Source organism: Castanea sativa, chromosome 11, assembly GCF_040712315.1.
Source record: "Castanea sativa cultivar Marrone di Chiusa Pesio chromosome 11, ASM4071231v1".
Lineage (NCBI taxonomy): Eukaryota > Viridiplantae > Streptophyta > Magnoliopsida > Fagales > Fagaceae > Castanea > Castanea sativa.
Window position 1 is genome coordinate 29,018,787 of NC_134023.1, and position 16,073 is coordinate 29,034,859.

Consider the following 16,073-nt stretch of genomic DNA (forward strand, 5'->3'; position numbering starts at 1 on the left):
AGGATATAATTTATTAATAAGGTCTAGAGTGCAATTATATTTATATAGTGGTATTAAATATAATTAATGGTAACTTTGGACTTGTCAAGAGTTGACGGAAAAGCCCAAGGCCTATTGGAGCTAGTGTCTTATTGGTCCCTTTTGGTCCCACTCCAAGCCACACACTAAAGCCCAATTGGAAAGGCCCAATAGGCCAACCCTATTAGATAATTAGTTAGTTATAAAGGGAGAAACATACAGAATTTTTATTAGAAAGAAGTGAAATAGGAAACGGTGTGTGAGAGAGTGTGAGACACATTTTCATTCTCCCTTTGAAAACTGATTGAGAGACCACACATCTTGGGCGTAAAGTGGAATTGGAGTAAAGATTAAAAGTGTTCCCAAGTGCTTCTAATCTTTGTTTTGAATTTCTCCACACCAAGGTACGCCATCTTGTTCTTAAATTCTGAAATTTACATAGTCCACGTTATCAATCATGAATGAAATAGATCATTGTTTGTTGCTTCTGCTATGTGTTTTATATGAGACACAAAACTAGAATTTTTCCTTCACTTCCCTTTTCTTGCTGCCTTCAAGACTAGCTAGTTTCTTTAAGGTCTTCTTTACTGTATCTTCAAGGAACTTCACAACCTTAGCTTCATCAGGTTACAGAAAAATGTTAACCTCCTCACCATCTCTAAACAAGGGAAGTCTCAATATCTCATATACATCTTCTAGAGGAGGAGGACTTCTTGACACCCTATGAAAAAGGTGTGAGTAGTGGAATTCCACCGATACAAGAAAGAGAGAAGGCTTTCACTGTCCTTGATGATGTCCATGAAGGGAGAATGAGCCAACACTCTTCAACACCAACTCCCCCAACCTCTAGAAATAGAAGTATGAGATTTGAAGACACACATCTATGGTACGAGCAAAATCTCCCCTGTAAGTGCCAAGTTTGGGAATGTGCTTCAAATCTAGGTCCATTGTTAGGAGATCATCAAGCTCTCCGCATGCTTTGTAAGGGAGATCTTCAAAACAAGGAATCGAGTCCTAATCAAGACTTTTGTCAAACAGATAATCTTCAAAGAAGGGAAGGATAATCCATTGCTCCTTTGTGGAAGGATTTTCATCTTCCCCTAGTAGCGGCCTATTAATTTTTTAAGATGAAGGTTCTGAAAACTTTGAAAAACTAGATCTCAAACAATGTTTGACTCCCATGGTTTTGTGTTTGGAAAGGATTCTAAGGTTTGGGTAGAAGAAGAAGAAGATAAGGAAAAGATGAGAGAAATGAGGGAAGAAAATATTTCTTTTCCTTTTATACTTTGGGCAATTATTCTTTTCCCACTAAAAATAGATCATTCAAAAAATGAGGTGTCTTTTCAAAATTGACACATGTCAATAAGGGCAAAGGTTGAATATCTGACAAGAAACTAGTTGATGGGGAGAAAACAAAGAAAACCGCCTTTACAAACAAAGTGGAAAGGCGCGACCCTTCACCAACAAGTTCAGTTTCACTTCATTTCATTTTTGTTCAACTGACATGTTTGCATATTATGCCTTTGTGGAGGGATATCATTTAAAAAGGAAAACATGAAACATAACATAAAAATAAACACATAGATTATAACACATGATGAAAGAAAACTACCTTTTATATATATGTCTTGTGTTTAAATATTACAAAAATGGAAAAGGGGATTTACATGATTTGGCCCTTATGGCTTATCACCCCTTTCCTGTCCTTTTAAGGGCAATTCGGAGCCAGATTCTCCATCTCCTCCTCATCCTCTTTGTCCTGCTCTTCTTCCTCCTCCTCACCTTCATCATCCCCTAAATCAGAATCATAAGAGGAATCTAACTTCTCCAAGTCAGAGAGGCCCAAGGTGCTGGACTCAAAGCCTAATTAAGAAGGCCTACACCTTCTCTTGCACCTAGGGAGAGACGACATAAAGGCATTGAACTCTACCTCTTTAGCTTCCTCTTCATCCTTTAGCCGAAGTTCTTCAGAGTCTTCCTCCTCATCCTTGCTCCATTTCCAAGGATGAACATCCTGTAGAATCAAGACTATGGGAGGCAGAGGGAATTTCGGAAAAGGGAGAGGATGGAGTACAGGGATTGGTGGTGGTGAAGGAATGTTAGTGCTTGGGGAGCCCAAAGCATTCTTAGAGGAACTTGAGCTATGCTTTTGGGAGTTAGAGCTAGCAGAAGAAAAGTTTGACATTTTTTTTTTTTCTGGTTAAGGTTTTCTTTGAGAAGGAAACGAAGATACAAAAAGAATGAAAAATAAACAAAAGGTATTTCCTTTTAAACCATTAATTACAGTTAAGTGAAGAGACATGACATTAATGAAAAGTAATGTCTATTTGCCAAAATGCGGGAAACGAAGAGAAGCCAAAATGGCTAGAAGCACTCCTACAGGCCACGTGTCCATGTTCAAACGCCATAAGATATACTTGCTTAAGCATTATTGCTTGAAACGATGTGACTGTCAAAGGCCTTAGCCATTAAATGCCATTGACAGTCAGGGAACTAATGTATAGTACACCAGCCAAGACATGGGAGAGTGTCAATGTGGCTGGATCTAGACCTTACATGTAGAGTGGCTATGAGCAAGGAAGAGAAAACGTTGGCTACAAGGTATTCTTCTTAGCCCATGTCAAGGGTGTGACTACCTTGCGAAGGAAGTAAGATATGTATTTGACATGGGTGCTCAAACACTCACAAAAAGGAAGATAGTGACCTCTTAAGGTTAGCAACTATAGAAAAACTCTTCATTGGCTGAGTGCATATTGGACCACTTTAGGGACATGTGTATCATCTTCAACACCCTTGATGTCCCTCTCATCACTTAAGAGTTGTTCCTCATGCAGTGGCAAAGTCACCTACCCTTATGCCACGGTGCTCATGTTGGCGTTCTCTTTCCTCCAGTCACCAAATAGTACCTTAGCTGTAGTAATGTCCAAAATAAGAAATGATGACTTGACACTTGTCTTTGTACTCAGCCATATTCCTTAAACTATAAGAGAAACAAGTAGTTGGACAATTAAGTTAAGAACCCAAGTAGATTTTTTGAGAAGAGAGTAGAAAGTTAATAAGAACGTGAGGTAGAAAACAAGGTCTCTCTTTTGAGGAAGAACATCCTTATTGTACAAGAGATACCCCTTTTTCCATACAATACAAAGCTGAACAAAACAGGAGTGATTCTCTCTTGCTCAAACCGTGTTTTTATATCCTTTCTTAGGATTTTCCACGTACATCCTTTGTTACTTTACATTTTTGCAATCACTTTCTTTTTCTCAAGACATTATGATGTCAAAACTTGCATTTTTGTCACTCATGACCTTTCTCATCGTGATGTACTATTAGATAACTTATTTACTCTTCCATATAAGTTCAAATTTAACTTACATATATAGGAAGGTGATGAGATTAAAATGATGTGCTATATTTTATAATTTTAAATTATAGTAATATTAGAAAAAATAAAATTAACCCAAAACCTTGATGTCATATCATTGTAATGTGTATCATATCAAGGGTACATCACAGCGAACCAAACTCCCCCTTAATTTAATATAATTTCTTAATCATAAAGAAAAATGATGTTGAGTTACAAGATTTTCAATTTTTCATTTTTAGTCTGTTGTGTTAATGACATATTTAATGTAATTGGCAAATCTTTTGACAAAACACACTTTACTTGTATTTGGGTAGATCTAGGATGTATTTAATACTGCAAAGAACATGTTCAAGTCTAGTATTAAAGCCATGAAAATTGGACCAAGAAACAAGTGAAGAAAATGTGTTTACTAAAACTGGACACCTCTTAAACACCTGCTGGACACCTGCGGACAGTTGCTCGACAGCTGCTCGACAGATAGCTATCTATTGAGGTTTAATGAAGCTCGACACCTACTATCTATCGAGGTATCTATCGAGGTTACAAAAATCAGAACTTTCAAATCTGATTTTTGGGCTAGGCTTTTGTATTTGTGTAGGGTTTTTTTTCTCACAACCCTAGGCATATATAAGGCTTATTTTAGAGGCTATCATAGAAGAGAATACAAGGAGAACATATGCAAAAGGTGACCGAAGCCTTATTCTCTCTAAAAGAAGCTACTACGTCTTTGTGCCTTAGGGTTTTGTAACCAAGTACTTCTTGATCTTCATTGTTGATGAAGTGAAGAACTTTGCAGCCAATATTTTTCTTTCTCAAGTTGGTGAATGAGTCACGTATTGGGATTCGTGCAAAAGAGTGAGTCACGTACTGGGATCCGTGCATCAAAGGGTGGCGTTCATATATTGAAGAGTTCAGAGGTTCTGAAACGGTAGAAGATTTTTGCTGTGAGTTCATCTACGGGGACTGTAGAGTCTAGGGACAAAGGTTTTGTACTAGATCTGAAACTTCTCTTTACTATAGTGAATTGGTTTTTGAGAAGGTTTCCTCCCAGGTTTTTTACTGTGAAACTGGTTGGTTTCATTGGTTTTCTTGGGTTATCATATCTTGTCTTATTTATTTTTCCGTTGCATATTATTTGTGACATGATATTGATGTTTGTTTGTTTGTTTTAACAAGTTTATTTATAATAAATTTAATTAACAATTTGGGTTTAAAACTTGTTAATTATATCAACCGGGGTCTAAAAATTTCCCAACATGTTGTTCTTTGTTGTCAACTTAATTTAATTAATACAAAAAACTCCAAAAAGAAAAAACAAAAGAAATAATTTTTTTCTTACCTGTAAAATTGCAAATGGCGTGGATATAAAATTCTGCTAATTTAGCAAATAGAGCTTCATATGCAGGGAAGTAATCTAGTAATCCTATAGAAATAGTGCATCGTATAAAATAATGGGTCTAGTTAACCGGTACCTTTTGAGTATTTATTACTAAACAATTTAAAAAAAAAATTTGATAACACTTTTATAGAAAATATAAAAATTATTTAAAAAAACTATTTTTTTTCTTTTCTCATAAATTTTTTTTTTAAAAACTGTCTATTTAATCAATGTCGTTAAGGCACACTTGCTAACTTCTTCCAACAAACAATATGGTATTCGTGTAACTATTTCCGAGTTGAATGGAATCAATGTCATCCACCAACTTATTTAAGGCATGATTTTGTCTCCTCTGTAGAGGTTGATCTATATTCATGTGGTCCTCCTACACTATGCCCATTAAACAATATGGCACCCATCTCAATCCTTGCTATTTGCTTTGCTAGCATCTTTTTTGCCTAAAACAAGCATCACGTGTGGATGATTGTTCTCTCTCTCTCTCTCTCTCTCTTTGGGTCTGACTGATTACTAAATATTATCATAATAATGGTTTTTGGTTTGCGTATAATACTCTTATACATGACTATATACTAGCATGACATTGTAGACATCTGCGGTCTTTAGACACGTTCTAAAATGGTCAGACACATGTTCTAAAATGGTCATATATTCAAAAATGGTCACGTATCAGCTCCGTCCCAATACAAACTACTATTGTTGCTCGGAAAATGAGTCCGGTCCTAGCCCAACAGCATCTCCGCTCAGCTACAGCTGAAGCAAGTCTCTGGGCCATTTAAGACATTAGAAGGACATGGAAGAACATAAATAACCATTCACATGTGACATAGGGGAAAATCATTGCCTCCCTAGAAACCTATCATTAACATAGATTGGATTATTATATAGGAGAAGATCCAAATTTCAATTCCAACATATATGATGATGATGTTCACTAGAAAGCAGTACTAAAGTAGCTCTTAACAACATTGGCACACAAGATTTGCAGCACCAAATTGTTTGTTGGCCCTACACATCTTGGTGTTTTGAACTGGCTAACAGCAGATCCTAATCCTAGATAATGATCTAGAATCTTCTGGAAAGTTCCCCTCCTAACAACTCGGAGCTCAAGCGCGCCAATGGAATTGACCTTGCGCGAGCTAACGTAGCCTGCATCAACAAAAGATTTATCCAAGCAGTTGCAGCATTCTTTAAGAACCTCCTGACTTGCTTCACCACTTATTTCCCAAAAGATAACATAGTGGCCAGGGTCTGTAGATAAGTCAACATGGCTAGAGAAATCAACAACCTCTAGTTTCTCTTCTGACAATAGCTTTCCTGCTTCTTCCACAGAAAGTTGTAAATCTTTCTCAGTATTCTTGTCAATGTTGATAGTAAGCAGAAGGTTCCTACGGCAGACAAATTTGATTTCCGGGGTGGAGTTATGGAAGCCTATTACCTTCACTACATCTCCTAGCCTATACCGGTAAAGACCTGAAATTTAATGCGAAATAAAGGTCTAAGCAAGCAGAAATGTTACACTGCACAAGCATGATTATCAAATATATTATCATTGGAACAAGAATACATACCCAATAACGCTAACACAATATAAAATTAACAGAAGCAGGAAATCAAACTGTACAAGCCATGTTTATTTTCTGTACATAAATGTACATACATGGTATGTATTACATTTGTGTCCTACATATCCCTATATTAGTTTTCTCACCTAAATAATTGGTGCTAGGTTGAAAAAAATCTTTTACAAGCAGATAGAAAAGACAAATAATTCAACAAAAAATCTTGTACACATACATACAGAGAACTTGCAGGTTTCCAAATTCAACAAGTGATGATAATGTCATAGTACATACAATCCAGAACAAAGAAATCAGTAACAGATTATACAACTCAATTACAAATCCCAGATTATGAATTAAAAATTATATTCTAATTGGAAGGAAGAACATCTGTTTCTAATCCTCCTTGGATTTATATAAAAACAAATATGCTAAGGCATCACAAACATTTAAAAAAGTATAAATGTCAAGGACTAGAGTTGACTATAAATATATTTTGATTACTTGTAGATCCAGGATTCAGTGACCAATTACTAGATAAGGATTTTCCCTTTCATACATAAATACAAGTTATATTAATGTGATTAGGGATCTACTTTTGAATTATCACATAACAAAGACATTTTTGTTATTATATAGTCCAATTCAAACCATTACCAAACAGTATATTTTAACAGATTAAACTAAAAGACATCACCTGCCCCATATTTGTCTTACATAAGGATTTCAGATAAACTTCACCCATATTCCCTCAGGTCAATTCAATTACATATAAATATAGAGGGTGTTGCTACACATATTAGAAAATGACCAAACTGCCCTTAGGACACCATTTTTGTAAATATGCTTTTTCTTCCTTTCTACACTAGCAAAACAACAGAAGAATGAAGACATTAACTTCTGTTTCTTCATAATACAAAACTAAAACAACAATAAAATGCTCATTTTTCTTCAGCAATTACGACATATAATAGTTCAAGTAATAGTTGATAAGGACATGATAACCTTTTTTTGGAGCAATGAGTTTAAGTGCCCATGTGCATTGAGTTTTCAAATCACTGGGCCAATCAAATAAATTTTTGAGAACCAACTTGCACTACAGAGATAAATAGAGTTCAAGTACAAACAGTGGAGAATACTGGGAAAAAACTCCCCAATAAAGTGTTTAGAACTAGATATGAGAGTTGAAAGGATGGACAACAAAAATGTATTAAAAAAATAGAAATATAAAAGTTCAATAAATCAATAAAATGCTATATGTTAATTTAAAAATTATTAGCACACGTGGAACAAGAAACCAAAAATGCCTAAGTATCACTGTATCTACAAAGAAAATGTCACTGTATGCATAATTAAACAACATAGTAGTGTAGTGTACACAAGGGGTCTCCCAGTTTCCTATTGTTGTGCCATACATGGGGGCAATAAATATGCAACCAAGGCCTACAGAGGGCTATAGACTACACTACAGTTGAGGAATCCTAGTAAGATGTCAATTAATTGAATATCTCTTTCACCATTCAAATAATTATAGATGCATGTGTCTTATCCAGCTAGTTAGTCATGTCAACTAGTGGATTAAGAATCTCATTAATGACCTCAAAGATTAACAAAACAAATAAAGAAATAAACAAGACAGTAGGATAGAAGCTGTTCTCTCTACACCTACATTCACATGATGAGCATTTAAGCCATGCTTTGGTTATTAAATGGATGGTAGCAAAAAAAAGGCAACTGACCATTTAAATAAATGGTTCAGTGCATGCACATAGAAGAGTTTTATGAGACAAAGTGACAAACTGGACAATTCGTTAAAGCAGAAGATATGGGTTTATAAAGAATAATTATTTTATAACCAATTCTGTGCATTATAAAGCAGTCCACATTTCTAAATTTCCACTTTCAAAAATGAATTTAATCCCCATCAAAAAAACTTACATACCTGCAAAATTAGTGACAATGACCTCATACTCCTCACCAAGCTTGACTTCAGTTAAACCAACTGGCTTTGGCTCCATATGCAGGAAACTGGACTCCATATTATTGTGATCCCGATCCTCAATGTTCTCCCCGAGTGGGATGAATTCAAAATACCCAATATTAGGAAGAACAGCATAAGTGGCCAACTCGGGTGGCAATTTTGGATTGACATTTGCTCCAATCCACCCTTCAGAGGCCCCATAATCAGCACTCAACAGAGGCAGCCCACCTGCATAGTGCCTCAATTTTTTCAAATAAGGCTCCATCGACCCGGTCATGATCCCATAAATGTACTTTGCATTAGGTAAAAGTTCTGGTATCAATCCATACCAATTACTCAAACTTGAGCACTTTTTATAAATCAAATCAGCCAATTCAGGGTTTGGCTTCAGCAATTTGGACATTGCAGTTCGGGTGGATGGGACATTGATTCTGCTGCTGAGAACCCCAGTCCTAATATCATTGCACAGTTCTTCCCAAACTTGCTCAAAGGAACTGAAGGCAAATATTATGCTATGTGCAAAAGTAGAGGATATGAATTGAACTTCATCCCGGAAGATTAGCCCGCATAAGAGATGGCAGTACAATGACTGGTGGAAATCAGAACCGAATATCACTTCATCAGGGCTGCAAGATATGGACTGAATTGCCTTCATTGCCTTTTTGAACATCGAATTACGGAAAACATTAGTAGTAGCAGTTCCAGCCGCCAGACCTCCTTTGGTTTTGAACTGCTTGCTGCTGTAAAAAAATTGTAATGCCCTTCCATTCCCAAGAGGAAATTCTCTGTAGAATGGGAAACGTTTTTAGATCAGAAGAAAAGTATGTATGAGGGAGGCAAACTCAAACACCCTTTTGACCACAAACTAATCACATTATTAATTTATTAGTTAACTATCAAGTATTTCTTCCTACTCTTTTTTTTCCTAGGTAATGATTCTGTCAATTTCTTCATTCAAGAAAAAGCCAAAATAAAGGTTAAAAGGGTTCCACATATATGATATAGTAGTCCAACAGGTATAGTCTATGCTCACCAACTAGCAAAAAGTTTTTGTGAAAAATATATCACACACAGAAAATCCCTTTTTCAGACAAGAGTTTATTTACCTGTTGCGAAAAGCAAAAGAAGTCCTATATATCTGCAAGGTATTTTCCATCAATTCATCATTGAAGGGTATAAACTTTGGCTTTCCCTGAGTAGTACCAGAACTGCAATAAATTCAAAATTAATTCTCAGTCCCACAAACTTGAATATTCAATTTAAACAAAAAGACAAGACTAAATCTAAAACATAAAAATTTAGAAAGACCTTAATGAGATGGTTGTGATTGGTTTTCCAGTGAGAATGGGAGAAGAATCACCATCCACAATCCTCTGAATGTAGGATTCCAAATCCTGGTGAGTAACAAGTGGAACACAAGCCCTGAAGCTCTCAATATCAGTTCTTCCATTAAGACCAAGACTCTGCAAGTACTCTGCTGATTCATTTTCTTCAAGAATCTTCTTGAGGGTCTCTCTCTGAACCCTCTCAGCATCCTTTGTTAATGCTTCAAATTCCTCTATCACTTTCTCTTGGTCAAACTCTTCCATCTTCTCTAACATCTTCACAAAGCTTTGACTGCAGCCACATGAAAAGTGAGCACCAACTAACACAAAAGGCAAACACTCAATCTTTATTATAAATTAGAATAAAAATTCATCGAATATCCCCAGTATGTGCTCACGCGCACAGCAACAGATATCGATGACGAATTCAAATAATCTGAAAGACCTTCTTTTTGGTATCAGATGGAGATGTTAGAAAAGCCAATATTTTTATATAAACAAACACATACGCAAGTTTTGAATTATAATTTAATTGTCAATAAAATAGGTGTGGCAGAGTTGGAAAACCCAGAGACTGGAACAACTAAAAAAAAAATTAAATTAAATCATAGGATAATATAAGACCCACAAGTCTTTTTGCTTAACCAAAGAGAGTTGAATTTGAAATCCTTTAACAAAAACCAATGGACAAAAATACATACCAATATGAACAGCTTCACTGTAGAAAATGAAAGAGAAAGCTTGGGAAAATTTTGGTTAGCTAAGAAAGTGGAAAAGTCAAAAGAATTGAAAGCAACATGGAAGGAAAGAAAGGAAGATCACCAAACCCAAGAATCAATCTCTGAGAACAAGTCTTCTCAAAGCCATAACGATACTTCAAAACTTGTATCTTCTCTTTGACGGTAGTCAACTTAGTCAACTATAGAGAACTTTCCCAGAAACAGATTCCCAGAAAGAAAGGCAGAACTAATTAAACATGAAAGCCATTTGAAAGCAACAAGTACCATTGATATTGCTTCATAGCTAGACTTTCTAGTTTATTTATATTAATCCAGAATTTGAGAATTGAATTTAACTCTTTTTTTTTTTTTAACTAAAAGTACTATTAAGAAAAAAAAAAAAAAAAAAGCAACAAGAAAATAAAATAGAACCCATGTGGGAAACGAAGCCAGAAAGTTGTGATAGAAACAAAAAGGACTCAAATGAAAAAGTTTTTTTTTGGTTTCTCAAATTGAAAACAGAAGACCTTTAAGAGAAAGAAACCGATTTTGATATTAGAAAGTAAGACAAACCCAATTCAGAGATGTGTTCACAGATTAAAAAGAAGCAGAAACATAAAAAAACATTACTACCCAAATGGTCCTTTAGTGGCAACTCACGAGGATAACGAACCTCGTATTCAAAAATTTTTGAGGAAAGTTGCGCAAAACTATACCTGAAACCGTACTTTGAGTCTCTGACTGGTGCAGTGTGATAAACAAAGACAAGAAAGAGAGAGAAATGGAATTTGATTTTGATGTATACTAAAAAAAATGATAGAAGAAAGAGAAGAGAAGAGTCTCGATCTCAACGAAATACGGTTGAAAAAGCGTTACAATTGGAAGATTTCAATGCAAACTCTCAGTCTGAAGAAAGTACACAGAAAAGAGAGAGATTGTTGAAGTTGAAGAAGTGTAATGTTTATTTTAGAAGTGAGTAATAAAAATTGCCACTTTTGATTAGGCTAGGAGTACAGAGGATTGGGTGCGATATGAGCCAAGATTCTCCAGCAGTTTGGCATTATATATAGGCGTTACTAGTACTAGTCGACCTCATCCTATGCCGTCCACTTTTCTTTCTCTCTCTCGCTTTCCCCTAAAATATTGTTGTGGTTGAGTTTCCATCCATAATTTAAAAAAAAAAAAAAAAAAAAAAAAAAAAAAAAACTAATTGGTAAGGGAAAAAATCAACTTAATACAATTTCTTTTTCTCTTTTATTTTATTTTTGTCTAAATATGAGATTTATAATTATGGTAATTATAAATAGATAATTATTATAACTGTGATTATTTATGGAACTATATATCTAACATTAAACATTGATTATAATTGTATTATATATGGAATTATATATAATAATTGGTGATATTAGAAACTTCAGTTGATCTATTATTCAAAGAGATGGACAACCAATGACCCACAAGTTGACTTGCAAACAAAGAAATAACGGGTAAAAAACTGGTCAAAATGACCATATATCACTGTTTGGGAAAATATGTATGGATCTACCACTGTTTATGAAATATTTAGCAATTTACCATATTTTTGAAACTTGAGTTTGTAAAAATCAAGTTTGTCTTGTAATTTGAGATCCAGAAACTCGAGTTTTTTGAAAAAATAGATTTTAAATTTGTCGTGCTATTTTTTTATGAAACTCAAGTTCCTGGAATTCGAGTTCAATAAAAAATTTTCAAAATTTTTTCATGGAACTTAAGTTCCATGGAAAACTCGAGTTCCTTAAACTAGAGTTTCCAATTATTGGTAAATCCCTATATATTTCAAAAATAGTGGTAGATTGTAAAATATTTCCAAAAAAATAATGATAATGCGAAGAAAATCAGTAGGCTGGATGCTTCGGACTTGAAAGGACTACTTGCTCTCTTGATAGTCTGAAAAAGAAAGAAAATGAATCAAAGGTGACCGGGGTCGCCAGCCAAAAACCCTTCGATGGCAAAGTTAGTTTTCTCTCTATATTTTCGAGTTCCAACTTTTTGGGAAAAGTAAAACATACATTAGTCTGAATGGGTGTTTATATAGTGTCCTAAGAACAATTATTGGGCTTGTAACCTCTCCTGGATTTGAGGAGGTGCGAAGGTTTAAAGATAACTTCCACAACCTTTTAGGAGTTATATTTTCTCATATAACAATCACCGGAAGTTATGCGTATGTTACGGAGTGGTGACATATACTTAAGAATTTTTCGAAGTGTAAAGGCCTCGTCTAGGGGTCCTTTTGTTGTATATACCTTGCTTCTAAAGGAGGTTGTTCCTCTTATGGACGAATCCCTTCAGGACGGGGTTGATAGCTTTCCTAGGACGAGTAGATGCGGTTGTGCCAAATTTGACTGCGGGTGTGTTTTTGTCTATGGACGACCATGGACGTTAGCCTCGTCCTGATGCTTTCTTTTGGACGACTACTGGTGTTGATGACCATGGACGGTCTGGAGTACTTTATTTTTCTTCATTCCTCATCAGTTGCCCCTTCGTCCAGGGGTCATTCAGCATATCACTAAACTTCAGGACGAGTTTTCCAAGAACATTGTTATTATTATTATTTTATTTTCTATTTTATTTGTTTTTCAGACAGCGTACCACGTGTCATGCTTTCATAGGTGATTGGTCACATCGATTTACCTCCTCGAGGTAGATGCCACGTGTCGCTTTCTCATTGGTCTTGTTGTTGTGAATACCGAGACTTCTCTACCTATAAATAGTGGTTTCCCTCTCGTGCCCCTCTCATTTTTTCAGATTTTCTATTTTGACACTTCTCATCTGTCGCCTCGTCTAGGAGTGTTCTCAGCATCCTTAGTATCTTTCTTCTAGAGCTAGGTATTCCCCTTACTCTCACTCTAAGGCTTTCCTTTTTAAGCTTTAGGACGTCTGAAATGGCTACCTATTCATCTAGCGACAGTGTAGACAAGGCCATAGACGAGTATCGTGATTCTTCTAGCTGTAGCACTTCCGGTAACGATAGTAGTAGTAGTAGTGGCCACACAACGGAGGGATATACCTCTGGTGTTCTTGGAATTCCCGCTGAAACCTTACAAGAAAATCTTAGGATGAGGGCAGCCTTTGGAGCTGGTACCTCGACAAGCGTCCCGCCGTCCTCCCTTTTGGACGAAGAAGAAACTGTGTATAGTTGTGCTATAGAAACTTCTTCTAAGACAGACGAGAAGAGGTTAAACACTCTTAGGAGTTGGTTCCAAATTCCAGACGATCTGAATCCTAGGTTAGCCGTCCAAGGGGAATGGTGTTGCCAACCCTGTTTAGGAATAGGTATTTATGAAGCTTATTTGCTAGGGGGCTTAGATTACTTTTAAATGCCTTCGCTAGAGAATTACTCACTAGGCTGGGCTTGGGAGTTTGTCAGTTTAACCCCAACGTGTGGAGACTTATTGTCTCTATGCAAGTCTTATGGAGGGAGGTATTTAATGGGAACCGTCCTATCACCGTGGATAAGTTTCTGTACTGTTATAAACCCTCTGAGATATGTCAATCTTTAGGTTTTTATCAATTCACAGCTAGGGGCAATGACTGTAGGTTGATTAAGTGTTTGCCTTCGTCTGACAGAAACTGGAAGACAGAATTTTTCTTTGTCTCTGGTTTCTGGGCGGGGCATCCTATCGAGGTTGTTAGAGATGCATTTGCCCCTTGTACTGGAGAGTTAGGGAACCTTCGTCAAGAAGGTATGTTATGTTTTTCCTTCATTCTCTTTTTATTTGTTTTGTTATATTTTATCTTTAGACAGTTGTCTAACCTTAATTTTCCTCTATGTTCTCAGCTGTTAGACGTCCTTCTCTAAGTAAGTTTCACCGTGACCGCGTCCACAGAGCTCGTCTACACTCCGAGAGAAATTTTCACTCATTGGTGACTCTTCGATGCTTGCACAAGTGGGGACTTGGCCCTAATCCATCTGCTAAAGCCCTTGCGCACGAGCAAACTGTCCGTAGACGTGAGTGCTTTTCTTACTTGAATTTTGAATTTTTTTTTTTTTTTTTTTATATATACATATGTACATGTATTTTTCAGGAATGGCAATCATGAAAGAAAACAAAGGGAAGGAAGTGATTGACGAGACGACCAGACTTGATGTTCAATCTCAGCCTCGTCCTGCTGCTGGAGACAAAAGGAAAAGCTTATCCAAAAACTTCGACTTGGGAAGCTTACCCAGTCGTCGGGGGAAAAAGCCCAAGCATGGGTCGTCCAGGCCTGAAATTGCAAAGTCTGACTCTCCTTTCTCTTTGCCGTCCATCACAGTCGTTGATGTTGACTCGTCTACGCTCGTTGGCGTTACTCCGTCCAAAACCCATGCTCCCACTTCGTCCGAGCCTCCTCAAAGGATTTCTATGAACTTACTGGAGAATGAGGATTTAGCCTGGGAACGATTTCAAGAGGCTGTAATAGGTGAGGACGTGGCTGCGTGCTACGATATGTCTTTGAAGGAGTTTGAGCACCCCGGTGTCCACGATCTTTTTAAGGTGAGCACCTTTGTCTCGTCTTGCTTTAGCAATGTTATCTATTGTCATTTTTATCTCTTGAACCTTTTTGTCTTCTATGTAGGCAATGTCGAAGTTTCTAGCTGCGTCCAGGCAGGCCACGGAGATGGACAAGACGAGGATCCTTCTCGAAAAAAGAATAGGGGAGATTAAAGACGACTGCAAAACTTAGGCTGAGGTGGTGAATAAGGCCAAGGACGAGGTTAAAGGGTTGAACACTTTAGTGGGGGAGCTGAAATCTGATGTTGCTAACAAGGGCGATCGTCTTGACTTTCTTCAAAAGAAGAACGACGAGTTGAGTTACCTTCTCAAGAAGGCTAAAGACGATGCAGTGGAGGAGTTCAAAGCGTCCAAGGAGTTTACCAACTTGCTGGACACCAACTACGCAGCAGGGTTTGAAGATTTCAGAATGGATGCTATAGAAAACTTTCCTGGAGTTGACTTTAGCACTATTAACTCAACATTGGCGCTGCTACAAGTTCTCTCCTCCAAACAGGCTTAGACGATGTTAATATTGAGGATGATGCCACTACAAAGCCATCTCAGGATGACCCCAATGTTGATTCCCCTCCTTGAAGACGAAATTTTTAACTTAGAATGCTATTGTTGTTCTGTTTTTCTTTTGGTTTGGTCCATTGTTTTTTGGACCCTTATTAAGATGTATTTGAGTACAATTATCTCGTCTAGAGTGTTTTGGACGAGTTTATTAACAATTGTCTTTTAAGGCTTATTTTGTAAGGGTTTTTGGACGGTGGTCGTCTACCCTCTTTAGACTTTAATGAATATTTACTTTTATCCATTATTTATTGTATGGACGAGTTTATCCACTATTTTCACCATTAATGTCATTGGTTTTTAACCAGTCTATGTTCTAAGTGTTGAATGGTCGTCCATGTGATTTTCTTATGGACGACCCACCTAAGCATGGACGTCTTTGTTAGCCAGTCAAATCTTTACAAGTGTAACTCATCTTAGGATGACAATGATGACTTCGCCAGTCTTTTACCTCGTCCTTTGGGTAATTATCACTCGTCTTCTTGCAAGACGCTTATAATGTTTTACTCGTCCTAAGACATTGAGGCGTCTTGGCTAGATGCTCGTCTTTGGAACTTTATTCTTTAACGTATGCCTTTTTATTTGTCTATCTACTTCTTAGACGAGTATGCCTTAGCT

General features: G+C 36.6%; 1 protein-coding gene across 2 annotated transcripts; it reads right to left on the reverse strand.

Moving 5' to 3' along the window:
* Positions 1–5,600: 5,600 nt before the first annotated feature.
* LOC142617158 (jasmonoyl--L-amino acid synthetase JAR4) lies at positions 5,601–11,403 on the reverse strand. 2 transcript variants are annotated; one of them, XM_075789879.1, is made up of 5 exons: positions 11,082–11,403; positions 9,630–9,938; positions 9,428–9,529; positions 8,283–9,106; positions 5,601–6,251 (listed from the first exon to the last, which is right to left on the reverse strand). In XM_075789879.1, exons 2-5 carry the CDS (start codon positions 9,920–9,922, stop codon positions 5,713–5,715), a joined length of 1,758 nt encoding a protein of 585 aa, XP_075645994.1. In that variant the 5' UTR covers positions 9,923–9,938; positions 11,082–11,403; the 3' UTR covers positions 5,601–5,712. The 2 variants fall into 2 exon arrangements, with proteins under 2 accessions (XP_075645994.1, XP_075645996.1); XM_075789881.1 differs by lacking the exon at positions 11,082–11,403 and adding an exon at positions 10,348–10,485.
* Positions 11,404–16,073: the final 4,670 nt, after the last annotated feature.